This window comes from Mauremys reevesii, linkage group 16, assembly GCF_016161935.1.
Source record: "Mauremys reevesii isolate NIE-2019 linkage group 16, ASM1616193v1, whole genome shotgun sequence".
NCBI lineage: Eukaryota > Metazoa > Chordata > Testudines > Geoemydidae > Mauremys > Mauremys reevesii.
In genome coordinates this window covers 5,207,840-5,223,901 of record NC_052638.1, presented here as the reverse complement: position 1 = coordinate 5,223,901, position 16,062 = coordinate 5,207,840, and the positions used below count along the sequence as shown (strand labels likewise).

Here is a 16,062-nt window from a genome sequence, read left to right as displayed (position 1 = left end):
TTGGATGTGCACAGAACACAGACAGGATTAGTTCCCATATGGTTATAGAGCTGCAGTAAAGTGGAACAATTTTCAGCTTGTGTGATTGGAGGATATCTGGATGCATATTGTAAGACTGTCCTCCATAAATGAGGAAAAGTTGAGGTGCCTTTATTATTCTTTGGTTCCACTCTTTCTTTCTATGGGGAATTTGCCAATGCAATATCACTGTCTTCCTTTTAAACAAACAAAAAGGCAATGGCTGTTGAAAATAGCAATTCCACTCCTAATAAGCATGTCTTGCTCAATTTTAACCTACTTTTTCTACAGCAAGTTACAGTAGATCAGTATATTTGATTTGGGAGAAATGAAGTAACAGCTGCCCAAACTGAGCTTGAGACCTCCTGAATTTTGAGGTGTTCAAATCTGGAAGGCAGGTGCGGGGGCTGTGGGCTCCACGGGGGAGCATGGCAACAACGTGTCTGGAGCTGCATGGAGCCAGACACGCTGGTCTGAGTGGCACGGTAAGGGGGCTGGGGGTTGGAGAAGGGGTAGGGAGTTCGGGGGCAGTCAAGGGACAGGGAGCAGGGGTTGGATGGGGCGGAGGTTCAGGGGGCAGTCAGGGGACAGGCAGCAGTTGGATAGGCATGGGAGTCTCAAGGGTTCATCGGGGACAGGTGGGGTGAGGTCCTGAGGGGAAGTTGGGGATCTCAGGAGGGGGCACTTGGGGACAAGGAGAAGGGAGGCTTAGATAGGGGCTGGGGTCCCAAGGGGCAGTTAGGGGCAGGGGTCTCGGGGGGGGGCAATCGGGTGACAAGGAGCAGCTGGGTTAGATAGGGGGTGCGGGTCCTGGGGGGCAGTTCGGGCAGGGGTCCGTGGAGGGGGCAATCAGCGGCCGCGGGCCGGGAATCAAAGGGCTCTGGGCTGCCCTCCGCTGCGGGCAACCCAGAGCCCTTTGATTGCCCGCCGCTGCTGCGGGCAGCCCAGAGCCCTCTGACTCCCGGCCGCGGCTGAGATTCAAAGGGCTCTGGGCTGCCCGCAGAGCGCTGTGTGTGGGGGATTCAGAATCCTCCCGGGGGCTGCACAGTGAGGCTCCGCGGGCCGCATATGTTGTGCAGGCCTGCTCTAGGGAGACGCGCAGAGGGCTCAGGGGTTGGACTTTGCCTATTGCTAATCTGCCGAGAGACAGTGGAGTCTGTGTAGGCTGAGAGGAGAGTGATTATGTTGCCTGTGGAAGGTGGAGTCAGGGAGCTGACCCCTGGCAGGCACAGACAAGGCTCCCTGGTGCTAAAGGCAGGTGGTAGAGAGAGGCCTCACAATCCTGGGTATCCCGGGGTAGCACCACACTGCCCCAAATATCTGACAATCTAAGAGCACTTCCACAAAGCCCATCAATACTGAGGAGTTTCTCCAGGATACATGAATGGGCTTAAAAACTGTGGTCAATGCACTTGGACAAGTTAGACCATCAACTCGTTAAGGCAGAGCCCATCTTTTTACACAGTCTACCAATGGCCACAGCAATCTGTCATGCTAATGAGAGTAACAGTAAAATTCAGCAGGGCACATGAAGGAAATGAAATGATTTACTCACTGGTTTCCAAACTCAGATGCCACAAAGAGGAACCCTGTTTTCAGCACACACATGGCTGCAGCCCCAGGAACAGTATCAAAATACTTCAGTCGGATCTCTGTCACCTGAAAGCACCGGAGAGGAAGGAGTAACGGTGAGTGAGCCAGCTCAGTTCAGACTCTCTCTGGAGATGGGCCATGTCTGCCCACACACACGAGCGCAGCCCACTTTCCCATTCAGAGATACAGGAACTCAGACATTTGGGATTGTAGTTTATTACAAGACTGCCTTGGAGTTACCTTCCGAGGAAGGAAATGAGCAGTGACTGAGCACAGCCAAGAGCGCTCCCTTATCGATAGCTTGGGGCAGCTGCCTTCACTCCCCAAGTTCAGACTGGATGGCATTCTGAGTGTAAACACAACCCAGGCTTTCTGCTTTACTCTTGAGACTATTTGCATGGGAATCTGAGTTCAAGGCTTACAAGAGAGACATGAAAATGTTCAGCAGTCCTACCGAGAAAGAGACAACCCCCACCTGGCATCCACATCATTCACTCAGAGGATTGGGGAGATGTCTCTTAGAATGGCCACTTACAGTTTGGACAGACTTGAAGTTGCCATGATGGTTCCTATGAAAGGCCTGAGGCCAGTCTTGAACTGCTGAACCAACACAGGCTTCTATCATGACACTTTCTGGGAAGGGTTTGTCATGTTAAAGGCAATGGGGGTTAGTGGCATTTCAGATGTTTTTTTTTCCCCCCCAGAGACCACAAATGGGATCTCTGCAGCACAGATCTCCAGGGGAGCAGTGACTGGCAGCACAAAGCAATTCCCATTTTCTCCTATCAGTTTCAGAAGGAGAGTGTGTTATCTCAGCTGAAAAAGCTGTGTGACATGGGATGGCCAAACTCTGCCCAACTGGCTGCACCTAGTTTGCATAAAATTGAACAGATTGCAGGCACCCACATATTCAATCCATAGGTGCAGCCAAGTATGGCAGCTCAGATCAAGAAGGATCACTGCACTCTGGAATCTGTTGTCCTAGGGAACTATGACGTAGAATCTCCTGGGCCACATTTTGGAATAAGCGATTTGGAGCAGGGACCACGGGTAACATTTTTAAAAATGCCCATGTGACCTAGCAACCTAAGTCTTGCCACCTCCTGTCTGTGTGTTGTGCGAGTGGTGACGAGCAAGTTATGGCAGCTGTCATCTAATAGGGTAGATGCAGAGTCATTCGCCTCTATAAACAGCTAGAGACTAACTTAAAAATCATTTGAATTAGGGGAAAGTTTAATACCTTTAAACTAGGTATCATCACAGTGGGAAAATGCAGCATGATGGGAAAGCGTCTCAAGGACATACTTCAAGAAGTAAAAGTAGCTTCCCCCTCAAGCTACCTACCATGTCTTCATCAGTCTCTAGGGTGATTTTGAAGATATCTCCCTGCTCCGTCTGGGCCAGGAAGAAGAACATGGATTTGGTCTTGTGTGTAGCAGAGCAGACAAAAATCATACCCCTCTCTGGGTCATCCAAGTCATTCTGTCACAGGGAAGATAGATCAGAGGTTATAAATGTTGGAGGTGGAAAGATCACCTTCCAGCACAGCCACTCCCCTGCAAGGCAGGACACACTCCCCTGGGTCAATGGTTCCAGCAAAAGGGAAAGCTTGAGGGACTATAGCACGTGGGAAGGGTTTTGTGCACAGCATTCCCCTTCCCAGTGTTCTCCTGACTCAGCCGTAATGCTCTCAGGAAAGCTGATTCTTCCTGACAGACGGTTCTCAGAAGAGCCAAAACTGTGAGGTATTCTCCCTCCTACCCCCTTTTTCCCCCCGGATGGACAATCTCACACATTGCAAAACCAATTGCGGTACAAAGGGTCACTAGCCATATAAAACTGACCTGTGGCATCTGCTCTGTGTGTGGCTTTGGTTGTATTTGCCCAATGCGACCCAGTGTCAGCTAGCTACAGCCTACTTTGTTTAAAACAGTGGTTCAAACTTTTGCCCTGGTGACCCCTTTCACACAGCAAGCCTCTGAGTACAACCCCCCCAATAAATTAAAAATATTTTTGAATATATTTACCACCATTATAAATGATGGAGGCAAAGTGGGGTTTGGGGTGGAGGCTGACAGCTTGCGACCCCTCAGGTAATAACCTCGTGAACCCCCAGTTTGAGAACCCCTGGTTTAAAACAAACAAAAGGAAGTACTTCTTCACACAACGCACAGTTAAACTGTGGATCTTGTGGCCAGGGATACTGTGAAGGCCAAAAGAATAACTGGGTTCAAAAAAAGAATTAGTAAGTTCGTGGAGGATAGGTCCATCAATGGCTATTAGCTGAGGTGGTGAGGGATGGAACCCCATTTTCTGGATGTCCCAAAACCTCCAACTGCTAGAATCTGGGACTGGATAACAAGGGACGGATCACTTTATAATTGCCCTGTTCTGTTCATTCCCTCTGAAGCACCTGGCACTGGCCAGTCAGAAGACAGGATACTGGGCTAGATGGACCATTGGTCTGACTCAGTATGGCTGTTTTTATGCACTCCTCTAAAAGGAAACAGCACGAGGTGGAACAGAGCAGCTGTGGAATTCATCTTCATGTACTAGGGTGAATATTTCCAACCATGCCATATAAATCATGGTTCACACTACGAGTGCTGCCATCTCAGAGCCTGGTAAGAGAGAAAGGACTATCTCAAGGGTAAACCTCAGAGACAAGATGAACTCAACCCATCACGTCAGACTACAGGTAAACTCCAAAACCTTCCCTTACAGATGACATGACTGGCTGGTAAGGCAGGCTTTCCCTCCACACCCTAAAGGGTGGCAGCCCGACAGCCTTTCAAGCACTACGCACCGCCTTCCTCAAAAGCCTCCCTGCAAATAAGCTGATACTAAATGTCCATGTGGAACGTTTAAAGAAAAGGCCTCTAAAGCAGGGCATAAGAGATGAAATTCTCACCCTTCTCCTGGGAATGGGACATCTGATATCAGGCTGGTCACCAAAGTTTTTGTAGGTGATATAGTTTTCAGAACAGATCAGCACCCCGCTGGGACCATCAGAGCCACCAGGAACTAAGGGATGAGATGGATACTTCATTAAGAGAAGAGAAAAAGCCCTCTTGGTCAAAAGAAATCTGGATAATTTTCATTCTATATTCTCAGATGTATCTAAACCTGCTTCAGTTTATGGTGGAGAAGACACCGGATTGCAAGCATAGGCTTCTGTATCTGCATAAGGCAGAGTTTGGGATGGAGAATGAAACTTTGGGGGTCACAAACAACTGCTTAATATTTCATTTTTACACCTCTCACCCAGTCCCATAAATGAACCCAAATCTTTGAGATGCTCAGGCACCATACTGGCAACGTGCCAGTCACCCCATGTATCTGACATGCATTTATCTGCTATTGCAAATCACAAGAAGCAGGTTCCCACATGATCGCCCAGTACTTCCCTCTCAGAAACTGAAATTACCAGCAACGAAAACCACAAACTGAGTGTTCCGAGCCCCTGGAGCCCACTAGCCTACAGTATCTGCCGGGCGCATATCAGATACAGTGAACTGTAGAGTAGCCCAGTCAGCATTAAGCCTCTGGGACACCCTTTGGGTATCTGTACCATAAATCATACTCTTCAAATGAATCTGGATACTAAAGCTCCAAACTAACTTCTGCAATGAGTAGAGCAGGCCAAAGTCCCACCCCCAAAATCAAAGCTTAAGGTTAGCCCATAACTCCTCTTGAAATCAAGTTGTGACCACATGGAGCTACAACTCCATTTGTATTTCCATTTGTTTTATGTTGTTAGCTTGGCAAACTCATTCTCCAGGTTCTTTTTTTTTGTTAAACCACACCCTTTTCCAATGGAAGCCTTCAAATACTTCCATCTCGGAGCCCAATCAGAGTGAAATGCTATCTCCAGGATACATCTCAGAGAAGAGACATGAAAAACTCATCACTTCAGGCTGCAAGAAAATCAAACTCTTCAAAATTCTATGTATCACATGAGAATTTTTAGTTTTCACCTGACTTCCAGGCCCAACTAAGAGCAGAAAAGCAGCTCAGGTTATGACACCCCCCCACCCCCAAATGATTCGCTTTCAAATGTGCAATATGTTCCCCCGCTGCCTTTTTGCTGGGAGAATGGGAAGTGACTTGGCAATGAGGAGGGTAGTACCTGTTATAAGGAAGTTGCCATGCTCCTCCAAAGGTTCACTGTATTTCCTAACTACGTGGTTCAAACCCAGGTCTAACTCATAAAATGTCAGGGTCTGTTGGGTGTTAGCTGCTGCTTCTCCTGTTGGATCGTTGTCAGCTTCCTGGAAAAATAGCACACAAATATTTTGTCTACAGCCAGTAACGTTATCTGTACATTTAAAGGGAAAGAAATCTTCTGAAGCCTCTGGAATGGTGTTATACTCATTAACAACCACAACAGCAATTCAGAGACAACACAGGACTTGATCGTGAAAAGTGTTCAGCGTCCTCCACTGCCATTGAAATCAATGGAAGGTGCAGCACTTCAAAGGATCAAGACCACAGGCAGCAAATGGGAAGTAACTGGGTAGAATTATTGTCAGAGGCAGACACACAGGCAGCACTGGTTAGTTGCAACACGTAACTGTAAAATCTCGGATGGGTATAGACCAGCTGCCTTTGCAGCTAGATATGCTGAGTAACACCTTACATTGATTTTCAATGTTCCCCTAGCTGCCAGCTATGGTATCACCAGCCCCATGGTGGGATGGAAGACATTCTAGGGCACATTTTAAACCACAATGCATAGATGTTACACTACGACATGCAATTTTATTTTGCATAAAATCATTCATGCACATTCTCTCCCAAAATTCACCACCATTATTGATTTCCTGAACACCAGAAATATGCTCAGTGCTGTAACAACTTAAAGAGACATGACTCTCAATTCAATGAGTTTACAGACAATGCCTCTGTACCTGGGGCGGTAATTCTGGTGGATCACTAACTGAAAGCTTGACCGGGGAAGTGTATTTGGAGGAGGAATGCGAGTGAAGAGGGTGGGGGTACTGCCGCAGCAGAGGGAGGCAGTTCTAAACATGAACAGCAGCATTGGAATGAAGTGCAAAGGCCAGAGTGAGACGAATATACAAAAAGAGCATTGAGCAGGGAGGGCTGTAGTTCATAGTTTACAGAAGGACCAAGCAATTCAGAGGATTTCAGCTAAGATTGGAAATGAGATTGACAGTCAACGAGCAGAAACCCACGGAGGTTGTCCCAGACAGCTAGCGCAAGAGAGAAGGCTTGGCATAAGTGGACACGCTAGGTGAGGGGACAGAAAGGAAGGAGACTGAGCAGAGGGAGTAGGGTAAGAGACAAGGACCTCGTCCCTGGTTACCTCATAGTCCATTTCCAGACAAGCAAACATTGGGTTTTCAAACCCCACATCTACTCCCACCACATGGTAGACTAAGGTGTTGGCCTTGTGGGCTTCCAGTGGGGAAGAAATGGTGAGCCGGGCAGCTGCATCTCTGTTCAGGATGTATACCAGCTTCTGTTTCTCAATGGCACCTGCAGGGAACAACAGTGCATAAAATACCTGGATTGGGGACGCAAAGCTGAAGACAACTGCACCGGCACCAGCCTTTGCACAAAAACTGCCAACCGACAGCCTTGCAGGAAAACAGAAACGTAACATCTTGTCCCATAATTTCCCCATCACTCTTAAGTTTATGTCAACTTCCTAACTTCAGTATTTAAAATCTTTAAAAATGAATCAGTGACTCACGCACAGGTTAACCTTGCAGATGACCTTTTCAAGCTCCACTCACGCAAGCCACAACTCAAGGTATGTTCAGTTCACAGGCAGAAAATCTGCAGCAGCATCTGCCTGAGGAGCCCAACTCCTTGGCGAAACATGCAGCCACAGTAGCTAACAGATGAGGAAAGAGTTGCAACTATGCAACAAAAGGGAAACAGTCCCATGGAAACCCTCTAAAATTGCACTGTAATTGAAGTATACATTTCTTTGCTGATACACAGCGCACACAGTCATTTACTGAGCAAGTCCTGCTCTCAGCTGTCATCCTGAATAACAGATGAATTGCACAGTGCTACCTTCAGGTTAAAAGGACGCAAGCAGCTTCCGTCCAAGCCAGTCTTGTCATTATTTTCACTATAATAGAGTTGTTAAACTGCCTGGTAATGCAAACCCTGAAAGTTGGAATAATCTAAGAGTTTATACCTGTAGGGCCTGATCAGAAATGCAGAGTTGTCTCCATAGTCAATCTCAGAGAAGAGACATGAATTCATATCATCATTTCAGGCAGAGGACGCTGGCTGCACCATGACTGGGCTGTCTGCATCCCAACATCCCTTTTTCCAATCATCATCCTCAAATGGGTTCTTTGCTTACCACTACCTGAGCAGGTTTCTTTCCAAAACTGTTTTGGCCCAATTTTTGGTACTCATTTGTGCAATCATGACAATAGGTAGGAACAATTCCAAACACCTGGACATTTCATTCCAAAGGCTGGAATTTAATGAAATGCCTGCATGAAAAGCACTTGAGACTACAGCTGAGAAGCAGGCTGCAAAAACTGTCAACCTTGAAGTAAGGAAAAGGCAAAGCAACAATTCCAAGGAGAATCAGTTTCCCCCACTCACTTCTTTAAAGGCTACAACTAAGGAGACAGTACAGATCCCCATTGACTTACTGATCATGACAGCACGGCCCTTTGGGTCCACAGCCAAGAACTGGCCAGGAACGATTCTGCGACAGCCACTCTTGCCAAAGGTTTCCTGGTGAATCTTCTCAAACATGTTCTTGGAAGGCTGGTACTCCAGGATAACAATGCGACCCGAATCACTACCCACCACGATATAGTCTTTAGTTCCACCTGTCAGTCTGAAGGCCATGAGGGAGCGAATGACTCCAAACACTTCCACTGTCAGCAAGGTGTGTACTTTCCCCGTGTTGGGATCAGGGCGGAGCAACTCCAGGATCTTCCCCCGGGAAACAACAATTTCCTGTTGTTTGGTTCCTAAGAAGCCAAAGCCATGAGAAACTTATCACCAACTATAAGTCAGGAGATGTAAAACCCAGGAAATTCAAAGTGCCTTTCAAACAATAATCACCAAAGCAAGTCTCACAACCTCCAGAGTATTCAAGTATCCAGTTTACAGATCAGCAAACTGAGGCACAGAGAAGTTAAATGATTTAACTAAGGCCCCACAAACTCAGTGAGAAAATCAGGATCTGAACTTATAAGTTCCTGGATCCAAGTTCTTTCTCAAGACCAGATCTTTCCCTCAAATTGCAGCCTCTTAGTCAACCCAGGTAGCAGCACTAATAGGAGCCGAACCTCGATGAAAAACTAATGCTGTAGCTAAGTAGCTTATAACGGAAAATATCTTGCTTTGCTTCAGCCTGAAAGTCTCCTAGTCAGGAGAGCAGAGATTACCTGAGAAATTGCCATGGATGGCATAGCTGATGCCAGTGGCTCGCTGCAACGTTAAATTGTAAAGGAACATGGTGGCGACAGATCCACTTCACTCATGCGTCTCACTTATTGAGTCGGCTGTGAACAAAACAGCAACAAAAATTAAGATTATGCCTTATACAAAACAGGATCTACATTTAAAACGTACATTGTGTCAGCCCAAAGGAACAGCATTAACAGCCTGTGCTTCTGCGCCCCAGACACAATTTTGAGATTGCACGTATCATCTTATTCTAACTGGCCAACAGTCAAGGACCTTACAAACACTGATTAATCAGGACTCCCCCCAGCCTTCTCTGTACTCATGAGATCATCCCTATTTTAACAATAGGAAAACTTGCTCAAAGCCACAGACTTCAAGTCAGAGCCAAGATTAGAATTTGGGTGTTTCAGGCTCTCCATTCCATGGCTCAGTCCACTAGATCAAGTCAGCTATTCACTGAAAGCCCTATCTTCCTACTCTAGTTATTTAGGGGTTTCATTTTAAAAGACATTTAGTTCCTTTTTAAAGAAAGATAGCAGGTCAGCTTTTTTTTTTTTCTTTTGGTCCTTTAGGCTGACTCTGACATTTCCATCCATGTCACACTCACTTAGAAGGAACGAAGGATAAACCTGGTAATTTGGTGTAGAAAATATTAGCCTACAGTGATTTTTTTAATGCAATTTACAATCTAAGTTTAGGGCAGACTCGGAGCTGCATAAAAACTGACATACTAGCTTTGTTTGGTTCTACAGACATCTGATTTGAGTGACAAGCAGAAATTGCACAGGCACTTGGCTACGCTTTTGCAAGAAGGACAAGCTGTCAAAACTGACTTCAGTCCTTGTTCCCTGTGTATTTTTACTTCATTCCTGCTTCTGGGGATTTAATGCCACCTCATCAGCAGCAATCCAAGCACTTCACAGAGGAAGCAAGTGTTAGTCCCATGTTACACATGGAGAAACTAAGGCATGGAGAGGTGAAGTGACTTCTCCAAGATCACCTCTACAAGTGACAGAGATAGGGAAAGAACCCTGACTTTCAGTTCAGTGCTCCATTTTCTAGGGTTTATAGGTAATGGACGAGAATATTGCAGCTCTTGTTTGGAAGTGCTGACAGAAAGGAAAGACTAAATCCGGGCTTCATTTGAAACAAATTAAAAATAGGTTAGGTTTAATGTTAGGCTCATGAACCTCAATGGCAACATTTTAAATGAGACACTGGTTACAGATCACAGCCATCAGTGGCCAGCTGGCAATACAACACAAACTGCTAACACAGACGAGCAAAAATGCTATTTTCATCAGTGGAGTTCACCCTTTGCTTGAAACTGAGGTAAGCTGTACCAGTGAAAATTGTGGCTCAGAGCAGTTTATCTTGTCTGCTCTGTACAGTAGAAACCTAGCCTGGAATTCTTATTTCTACAGGGAGATAAGGGAAAGGGGGCAGCAGCTTCCACCTAAATTAAAGGGACAACATAAAGATTGTGGATGGCTCTGTGAATATGGGGAAAGTGGTGGATGTGATATATCTTGACTTGAGCAAAGCTTTTGATATGGTCTCTCACAGTATTCTTGCCAGCAAGTTAAAGTATGGATTGGATGAATGGACTATAAGGTGAATAGAAAGCATCAGAGTGGGAGCCGTGTTAGTCTGGATTTGTAAAAGCAGCAGAGTGTCTTGTGGCACCTTATAGACTAACAGACATTTTGGAGCACGAGCTTTCGTGGGTGAATGCCCACTTCGTCGGATGAGTATTCACCCACGAAAGCTCGTGCTCCAAAACGTCTGTTAGTCTATAAGGTGCCACAAGACACTCTGCTGCTTTTACGTTAATAGAAAGCTGGCTAGATTGTCAGGCTCAATGGGCAGTGATCAACGGCTCGCTGTCTAGTTGGCAGCCAGTATCAAGCAGAGTGCCCCAGGGGTCGGTCCTGGGGCCGGTTTTGTTCAACATCTTTATCAATTATTTGGATGGGATTAATTGCACCCTCAGCAAGTCCACAGACAACACTAAACTGGGGGGGGAAGTATATATGCTGGAGAGTAGGGATAGGGTCCAGAGTGACCTAGACAAACTGGAGGATTGGGCCAAAAGAAATCTGATGAGATTCAACAAGGACAAGTGCAGAGTCCTGAATTTAGGAAGGAAGAATCCCATGCACTGCTACAGACTAGAGTGACTGCTGGAATAGGTTCCCTAGGGAGGTGGTGGAATCTCCTTCCTTAGAGGTTTTTATGGCCCGGCTTCACAAAGCCCTGGCTGGGATGATTTAGTTGGGGATTATTGGTCCTGCTTTGAGCAGGGGGTTGGACTAGATGACCTCCTGAGGTCCCTTCCAACCCTGATAGTCTATGATTCTATGATTACACTCTTGTCTGGAAGTCTGTAACCTATGATGGTTACAAACAGAACCTAAGACATTACAACTGAAAACAAAGAGATTTTTAAAAATTATTTTCCAGTGTACTTTGTGCATTTCAGCACCCTCTGTGCGGTCAGTTCCACTTCCCCACGGGAGACCAAGATTCCACTGTGTGTGGGTCTTTCACACAGCAACAGAGGAAGGAAAAACGTTTAGAACAAAAAATAGTTCCCAGCGATAATAAAACCACACAACACAGCCGTGACTCAGCACCTGGAGCTATTCTTAAAAGCGGACTCGATTTTCAAGCTAGTAGTGCCCCTTGAATAAAGCCCTGGAAGAAAGGCATCCTCCCACGGAAATATCTGTCTTCGGGCACCTCCACGGAGTCACCCTGTTTATGGAGCAGGCCTGGCTTCCCCCGGGGAACACAAAAACCAGGCAAGGTTGGTCACCTCTTCGCTGTGAGGCGGCACCCACGGGAACAGCCCCAGGCAGACACGTGCAATCAAAGCACCCAAGGGCCATTCAAGGAGGAACGGAAGGGGAAGGCTCCCGCTTCCCCACCCCAGCCCCGTCTGCATCTTCTTCCCATCGACCTCTCGCTTCCCGTCCCCACCCGCGTTCAATGCTCGGCTCCCCTCTCCCCCTGCCTGTGCGGCTCCCGCCGGTGCCGCCTACGCTCACCGCCACCGCCACGACCCCCCTCTCCCGAGGGCTCCCCGCCCCCGCCCGGAGCGAGCGGGGCCGCAGAACCAGGCGGTCACTGTGCGCGCCCGGGGAGCACAGCGCGGCCGATACCCCGCCCCACAGTCACGGCGCGTCGCGCTCCCCTACCCGGCGCTACGGCGCAGGCTGCGGCGGCTCTCACCGCGCGGGATGGCGACGGATTCGCTCGCTCCCCCTAGGCCGCCAGCCTGCCACCCTGCTCCGCCATCGACCCAGCGCGCGCCCTGCCGTGCCCCGCCCCCAGGGGCTTCCGGCGGGCCCGGCGCGCGCGACGCGAGGCTGACCGCGCAACGCCTGAACGAACCCAACACAAGGACGAAGCAACTCCCGCCGGGCTCCTATCCCGCCGCCTTCGGCCCCCCCGGAGACCTTCACTCCGCGTCGCCAACCCAAACCGAGAGGCCTCGCGAGATCTGCCACTCAGGCACCTATTAGGACAGCCCGAACCGCCACTCGGACCGCGCCGCCTGGGCCTCGGCGGCTCTTCCGGAAGTGACGGTGTCTCCCGGAACCGAAGATGGCGGCGCCTGGCTCAGGCCTGAGGCTGCCAGGGGGGGAAGGAGGCGGCAGCGCCGCTGCCTCGTCACTGTCTATGGAGCGGATCCGCTCGCTCACCGACCTGCCAGAGCTGGAGGCCGCCTACAGCCGCCTGTGCGGGGAGGAGGTGGGGCAGCTCCGCCCAGCGCCGGGTCTCCGGGGTCGGGTCCCTGGGACAGGAGACAAGGACCCGATCCGATTCCTTTGCGGGAGAACCGCGAGGTGTCCTGGCTGCCTCGCACTGTCACTGACCTCCTCTTGCAGCGCTTTGAGATCGGTTGAGACTCACTGCCTCTGAGCCAGGCATTATTTCCTGCTAAAGCGCTGCAGGGAATCACCTGCATCTCGTTTGGAGGGAAAACATCAATATTTCTGGCTTATCAGAGGGGGGGGGCGAGGTGACTTTCCAAAATTAACATATAGCCGTTTCTATTTAGGTTATTTTAGTGTAGCTGTTGTCGTGTTACTCAAGTACTCCCACTGCCCCCGATGTGGTGGTGATACAGCGTCTGACCAGAAAGACTGGATGTCTCTTTGCCAGAACTTCATTAGATGGCCAGGAAAGATTGCTACAGAATAATGTTTAATGCGTCTTTGACCACCTGTTACAACCCTGACAGGCTGATTCTATTGTCTCTGCAGCAACCCCATCTTCTAAGCCTGGGAGCACATTGCTAAAATCTTGATTCACTCATGTAGGCAGCTTGGTCACCTGTACCTTGGGCAGAGGTGATCTTTTTTTAAAAGTTGTGTGATAGAGACCTCCCCGCCTGCCCCAGAACTGGCCTTTGAAAAGAGACGGGGGTGTAAATGTAGTCAGATTAGGACGGATTGCTGGGCTTTTGAGTATTGCACTGTGAGTTGAACTCTCAGAAGCTTTAGTGCCCTGCTTGGCTCATGCTCTTGGTTTGAGAGTTTGGTTCTTAGCTAGTGGTGTTGATGATCGGTCTGAAAGGGGCATGAAGTGACACGGGGCTGCTTTCTTTTTCAGAAAGGGGTGGAGGAAGAGCTGGAGGCACTCCTGGAACAACAGAGTACCATAGAGAGCAAAATGGTCGCCCTTCATCGCCTGGGGTTAGTAGTTCACCAGTTTAATCCTGCCTGAGTGAAGCTAGTACCATGTGATCTGATGCTTTGGTTAAAAAAGAAAAAGTAAACAAGCTGTAGTTTCAACTGGATATCAGATTCTTCCTTACACTGTTCAGCAGCTGCTTCGTTCTACCACAGATGACGCTGCATGTCAGTGTGGGGAAGCAATTTCTGTCTGGAAAGCACTTTGAAATGAAAGTACCTGAAAAAGAATTATACAGCACTAGTTTGGGGTGAGGAAAAATAGTGGTACTCCCTTGTGATGTGACCACAAAATGAGCTGCCATTCACAGTAGATTGTGAAGTTCTTCATAATTGTCCCACTCCTGCTTTGATCAGTAGTGAAATGGTAAACAAAGATTACATTCACATTGTTAACAGTAGGCTTAAGAGTTAACAACCAATTTATCTGACTGGAAATAGCATGCCTCTTCAGCTCTGTTGTTTCAGGCTGTCTGTAGACATGGGCAGACTTCACTGCATCTACTTACCTCTAGTTCATTTTGTAAGTTATTTTTATGACCATAAGAGCTAGATTCTCAATTATATTTAATAAAAGCTTGGATTCTGGAATACAAGATGGCAGTTCCACAAAACACAAGGCCAACACATCAATCCGACTCCACGCACCCTTTTACTGCAAGGGAGACAGCCACTGGTCAGGCCTGGCTGTGCTGCTGTCTTCTACATCTCACTCTTGGATATGGCCTCTTTCCTCAGTAAAAGCATGCAGCAGTTCATGAGGGGTGAGACCCTGTGGTGCTGGCAGATGCAAGTGTCTGTGTGGGGAAATACATTGCAGAATGTACTGCTACTTCATATCCGCATTTCATATGTATGACCAATGTTCCCTGCATCTGTTTCCAGTCCTAACCTGCAGCTGATTGAGGGGGATGCCAGACAGTTATCTGGGATGATCACCTTCACTTGTAACCTGGCTGAGAACGTCAGCAGTAAAGTTCGGCAGCTTGATCTTGCCAAGGTAACGAGACAACGTGGAAGCTCTGTGCTGAGCTCTCTTTCTGCTGTGTGTGGGTGAGCAGATGAGCAGGTACTGCATTTAACAGATAGCGGAGTATGAGCTCTTCACCTGCATGTGGGAAGAGAGGAGCTGAAGCTGAGCCCTGATTTGTTCTGGCTTTGTGCCGCACCTAGCATTGCAGGGTCCTGGTACCTCCTTTGGGCTCCTAGGCAGTACCAATGTACAAGTAATATAATAGGAAAACCCCTGTTTATCGGAGCTGGTCAGATAGCGTTCCTCCCTTCCTCACTCCTGGTGTAATAGGTTGAGACAATGGAGGTAGGCATGGACCTCAGAGGGGAAGTCTGGAGCTGCCATCTCCTTTGTACAGAGGTAGATTTAAAGATTGCACACTGACACCTGTAATCTGTGCAGACCAGCCTCTCGGCTAAAGGTGTGTGAGCTGTAATCTGCTCTGTTCTGTGCAAATTAGGGGTGGCTCTTGAGTACAATCCGGATTTTGGGTGGACAGACTTGGGGCCCTTCTTCCAACTCTCCAAGCAGCTCAAGCTTCTCATCCAGCTAGTCACTGACCTTATAGCAAAGTAGCTCCTCCATCTCTGGCAGCCATCTCACCTTCCCCTCCTGCTGTACTCTCTCCTCTCTCTAGTTCTGTTTCTCTGGCCGAGCCACGGAAGGAGAGTCTTACCTGCTGTTTGTCTTGCAGAACCGCCTCTATCAGGCCATCCAGAGAGCTGATGACATCTTGGACCTGAAGTTCTGCATGGATGGGGTTCAAACAGCATTGAGAAATGAAGATTATGAACAAGCAGCTGCTCATATCCACCGCTACTTGTCTCTGGACAAATCAGTCATTGAGCTGAGCCGGCAGGGCCAGGAAGGTAGGTGCTGTCCGGGTGTAGCTGTTTAGTAAAATAACCTGAGCACTCTTGCTTTTTGAGGCTCTAACTTAGTCCAGCGCTAAAGAAGCTGAAGCCAATGGGTGTGTTAACAAAGAGTGTGACTATGGAATTAGTTGGCAGCTCCTGCAGGTAGCTGTTTACATGGAAATGTCTGAATACTTCTGAGATCTAGTTAGGTTAAAATATTACCGGGGGGAAAGCTGACATGCTGAGGCGGCTAGTTACTGAAAAGGCCACTGAAGTCAGACTAGATGATCAAAATGGTCTCTTCTGGCCCTAAATCTATGCGAACTGCCACGCATGTAGAGTTACTGACTTGGGGCTTGGAGAGCTTGGCAGCCACTTACTAGCCAGCAGGCTAAATGCACTAATCAGTGGTGCCTGATAGAAAAGATGGGAGGAAGGGGGCTTATCAGTGAGGGCCCAGTGCAGC

General features: G+C 48.2%; 2 protein-coding genes and 2 non-coding genes across 6 annotated transcripts in view; 1 reads left to right on the top strand and 3 right to left on the bottom strand.

The window, feature by feature from the left end:
• The window catches only part of SF3B3 (splicing factor 3b subunit 3), a 53,197-nt gene extending 40,662 nt beyond the window's left edge, over positions 1-12,535 (bottom strand). Inside the window, exons 1-8 of one of the 3 annotated variants that reach the window (XM_039503720.1) lie at positions 12,424-12,535; positions 9,006-9,122; positions 8,259-8,585; positions 6,941-7,113; positions 5,741-5,882; positions 4,523-4,635; positions 2,956-3,093; positions 1,574-1,677 (exon numbers count right to left, since the gene is read on the bottom strand). In XM_039503720.1, the coding sequence (XP_039359654.1) occupies positions 1,574-1,677; positions 2,956-3,093; positions 4,523-4,635; positions 5,741-5,882; positions 6,941-7,113; positions 8,259-8,585; positions 9,006-9,075 (1,067 nt within the window). In that variant the 5' untranslated portion in view covers positions 9,076-9,122; positions 12,424-12,535. The other 2 variants (XM_039503719.1, XM_039503718.1) reach the window with 2 other exon arrangements.
• On the bottom strand, positions 5,455-5,531 carry LOC120384876. Its single transcript, XR_005589151.1, has one exon. It is a non-coding gene; the product is annotated as a small nucleolar RNA SNORD111 (small nucleolar RNA).
• LOC120384875 lies at positions 7,792-7,871 on the bottom strand. Its single transcript, XR_005589150.1, has one exon. It is a non-coding gene; the product is annotated as a small nucleolar RNA SNORD111 (small nucleolar RNA).
• The window catches only part of COG4 (component of oligomeric golgi complex 4), a 29,372-nt gene continuing 25,817 nt past the window's right edge, over positions 12,508-16,062 (top strand). Inside the window, exons 1-4 of the mRNA XM_039503721.1 lie at positions 12,508-12,783; positions 13,648-13,730; positions 14,613-14,727; positions 15,434-15,608. Coding sequence (XP_039359655.1) covers positions 12,637-12,783; positions 13,648-13,730; positions 14,613-14,727; positions 15,434-15,608 — 520 coding nt within the window. The 5' untranslated portion in view covers positions 12,508-12,636. The remainder of the gene's footprint in view (positions 12,784-13,647; positions 13,731-14,612; positions 14,728-15,433; positions 15,609-16,062) is intronic.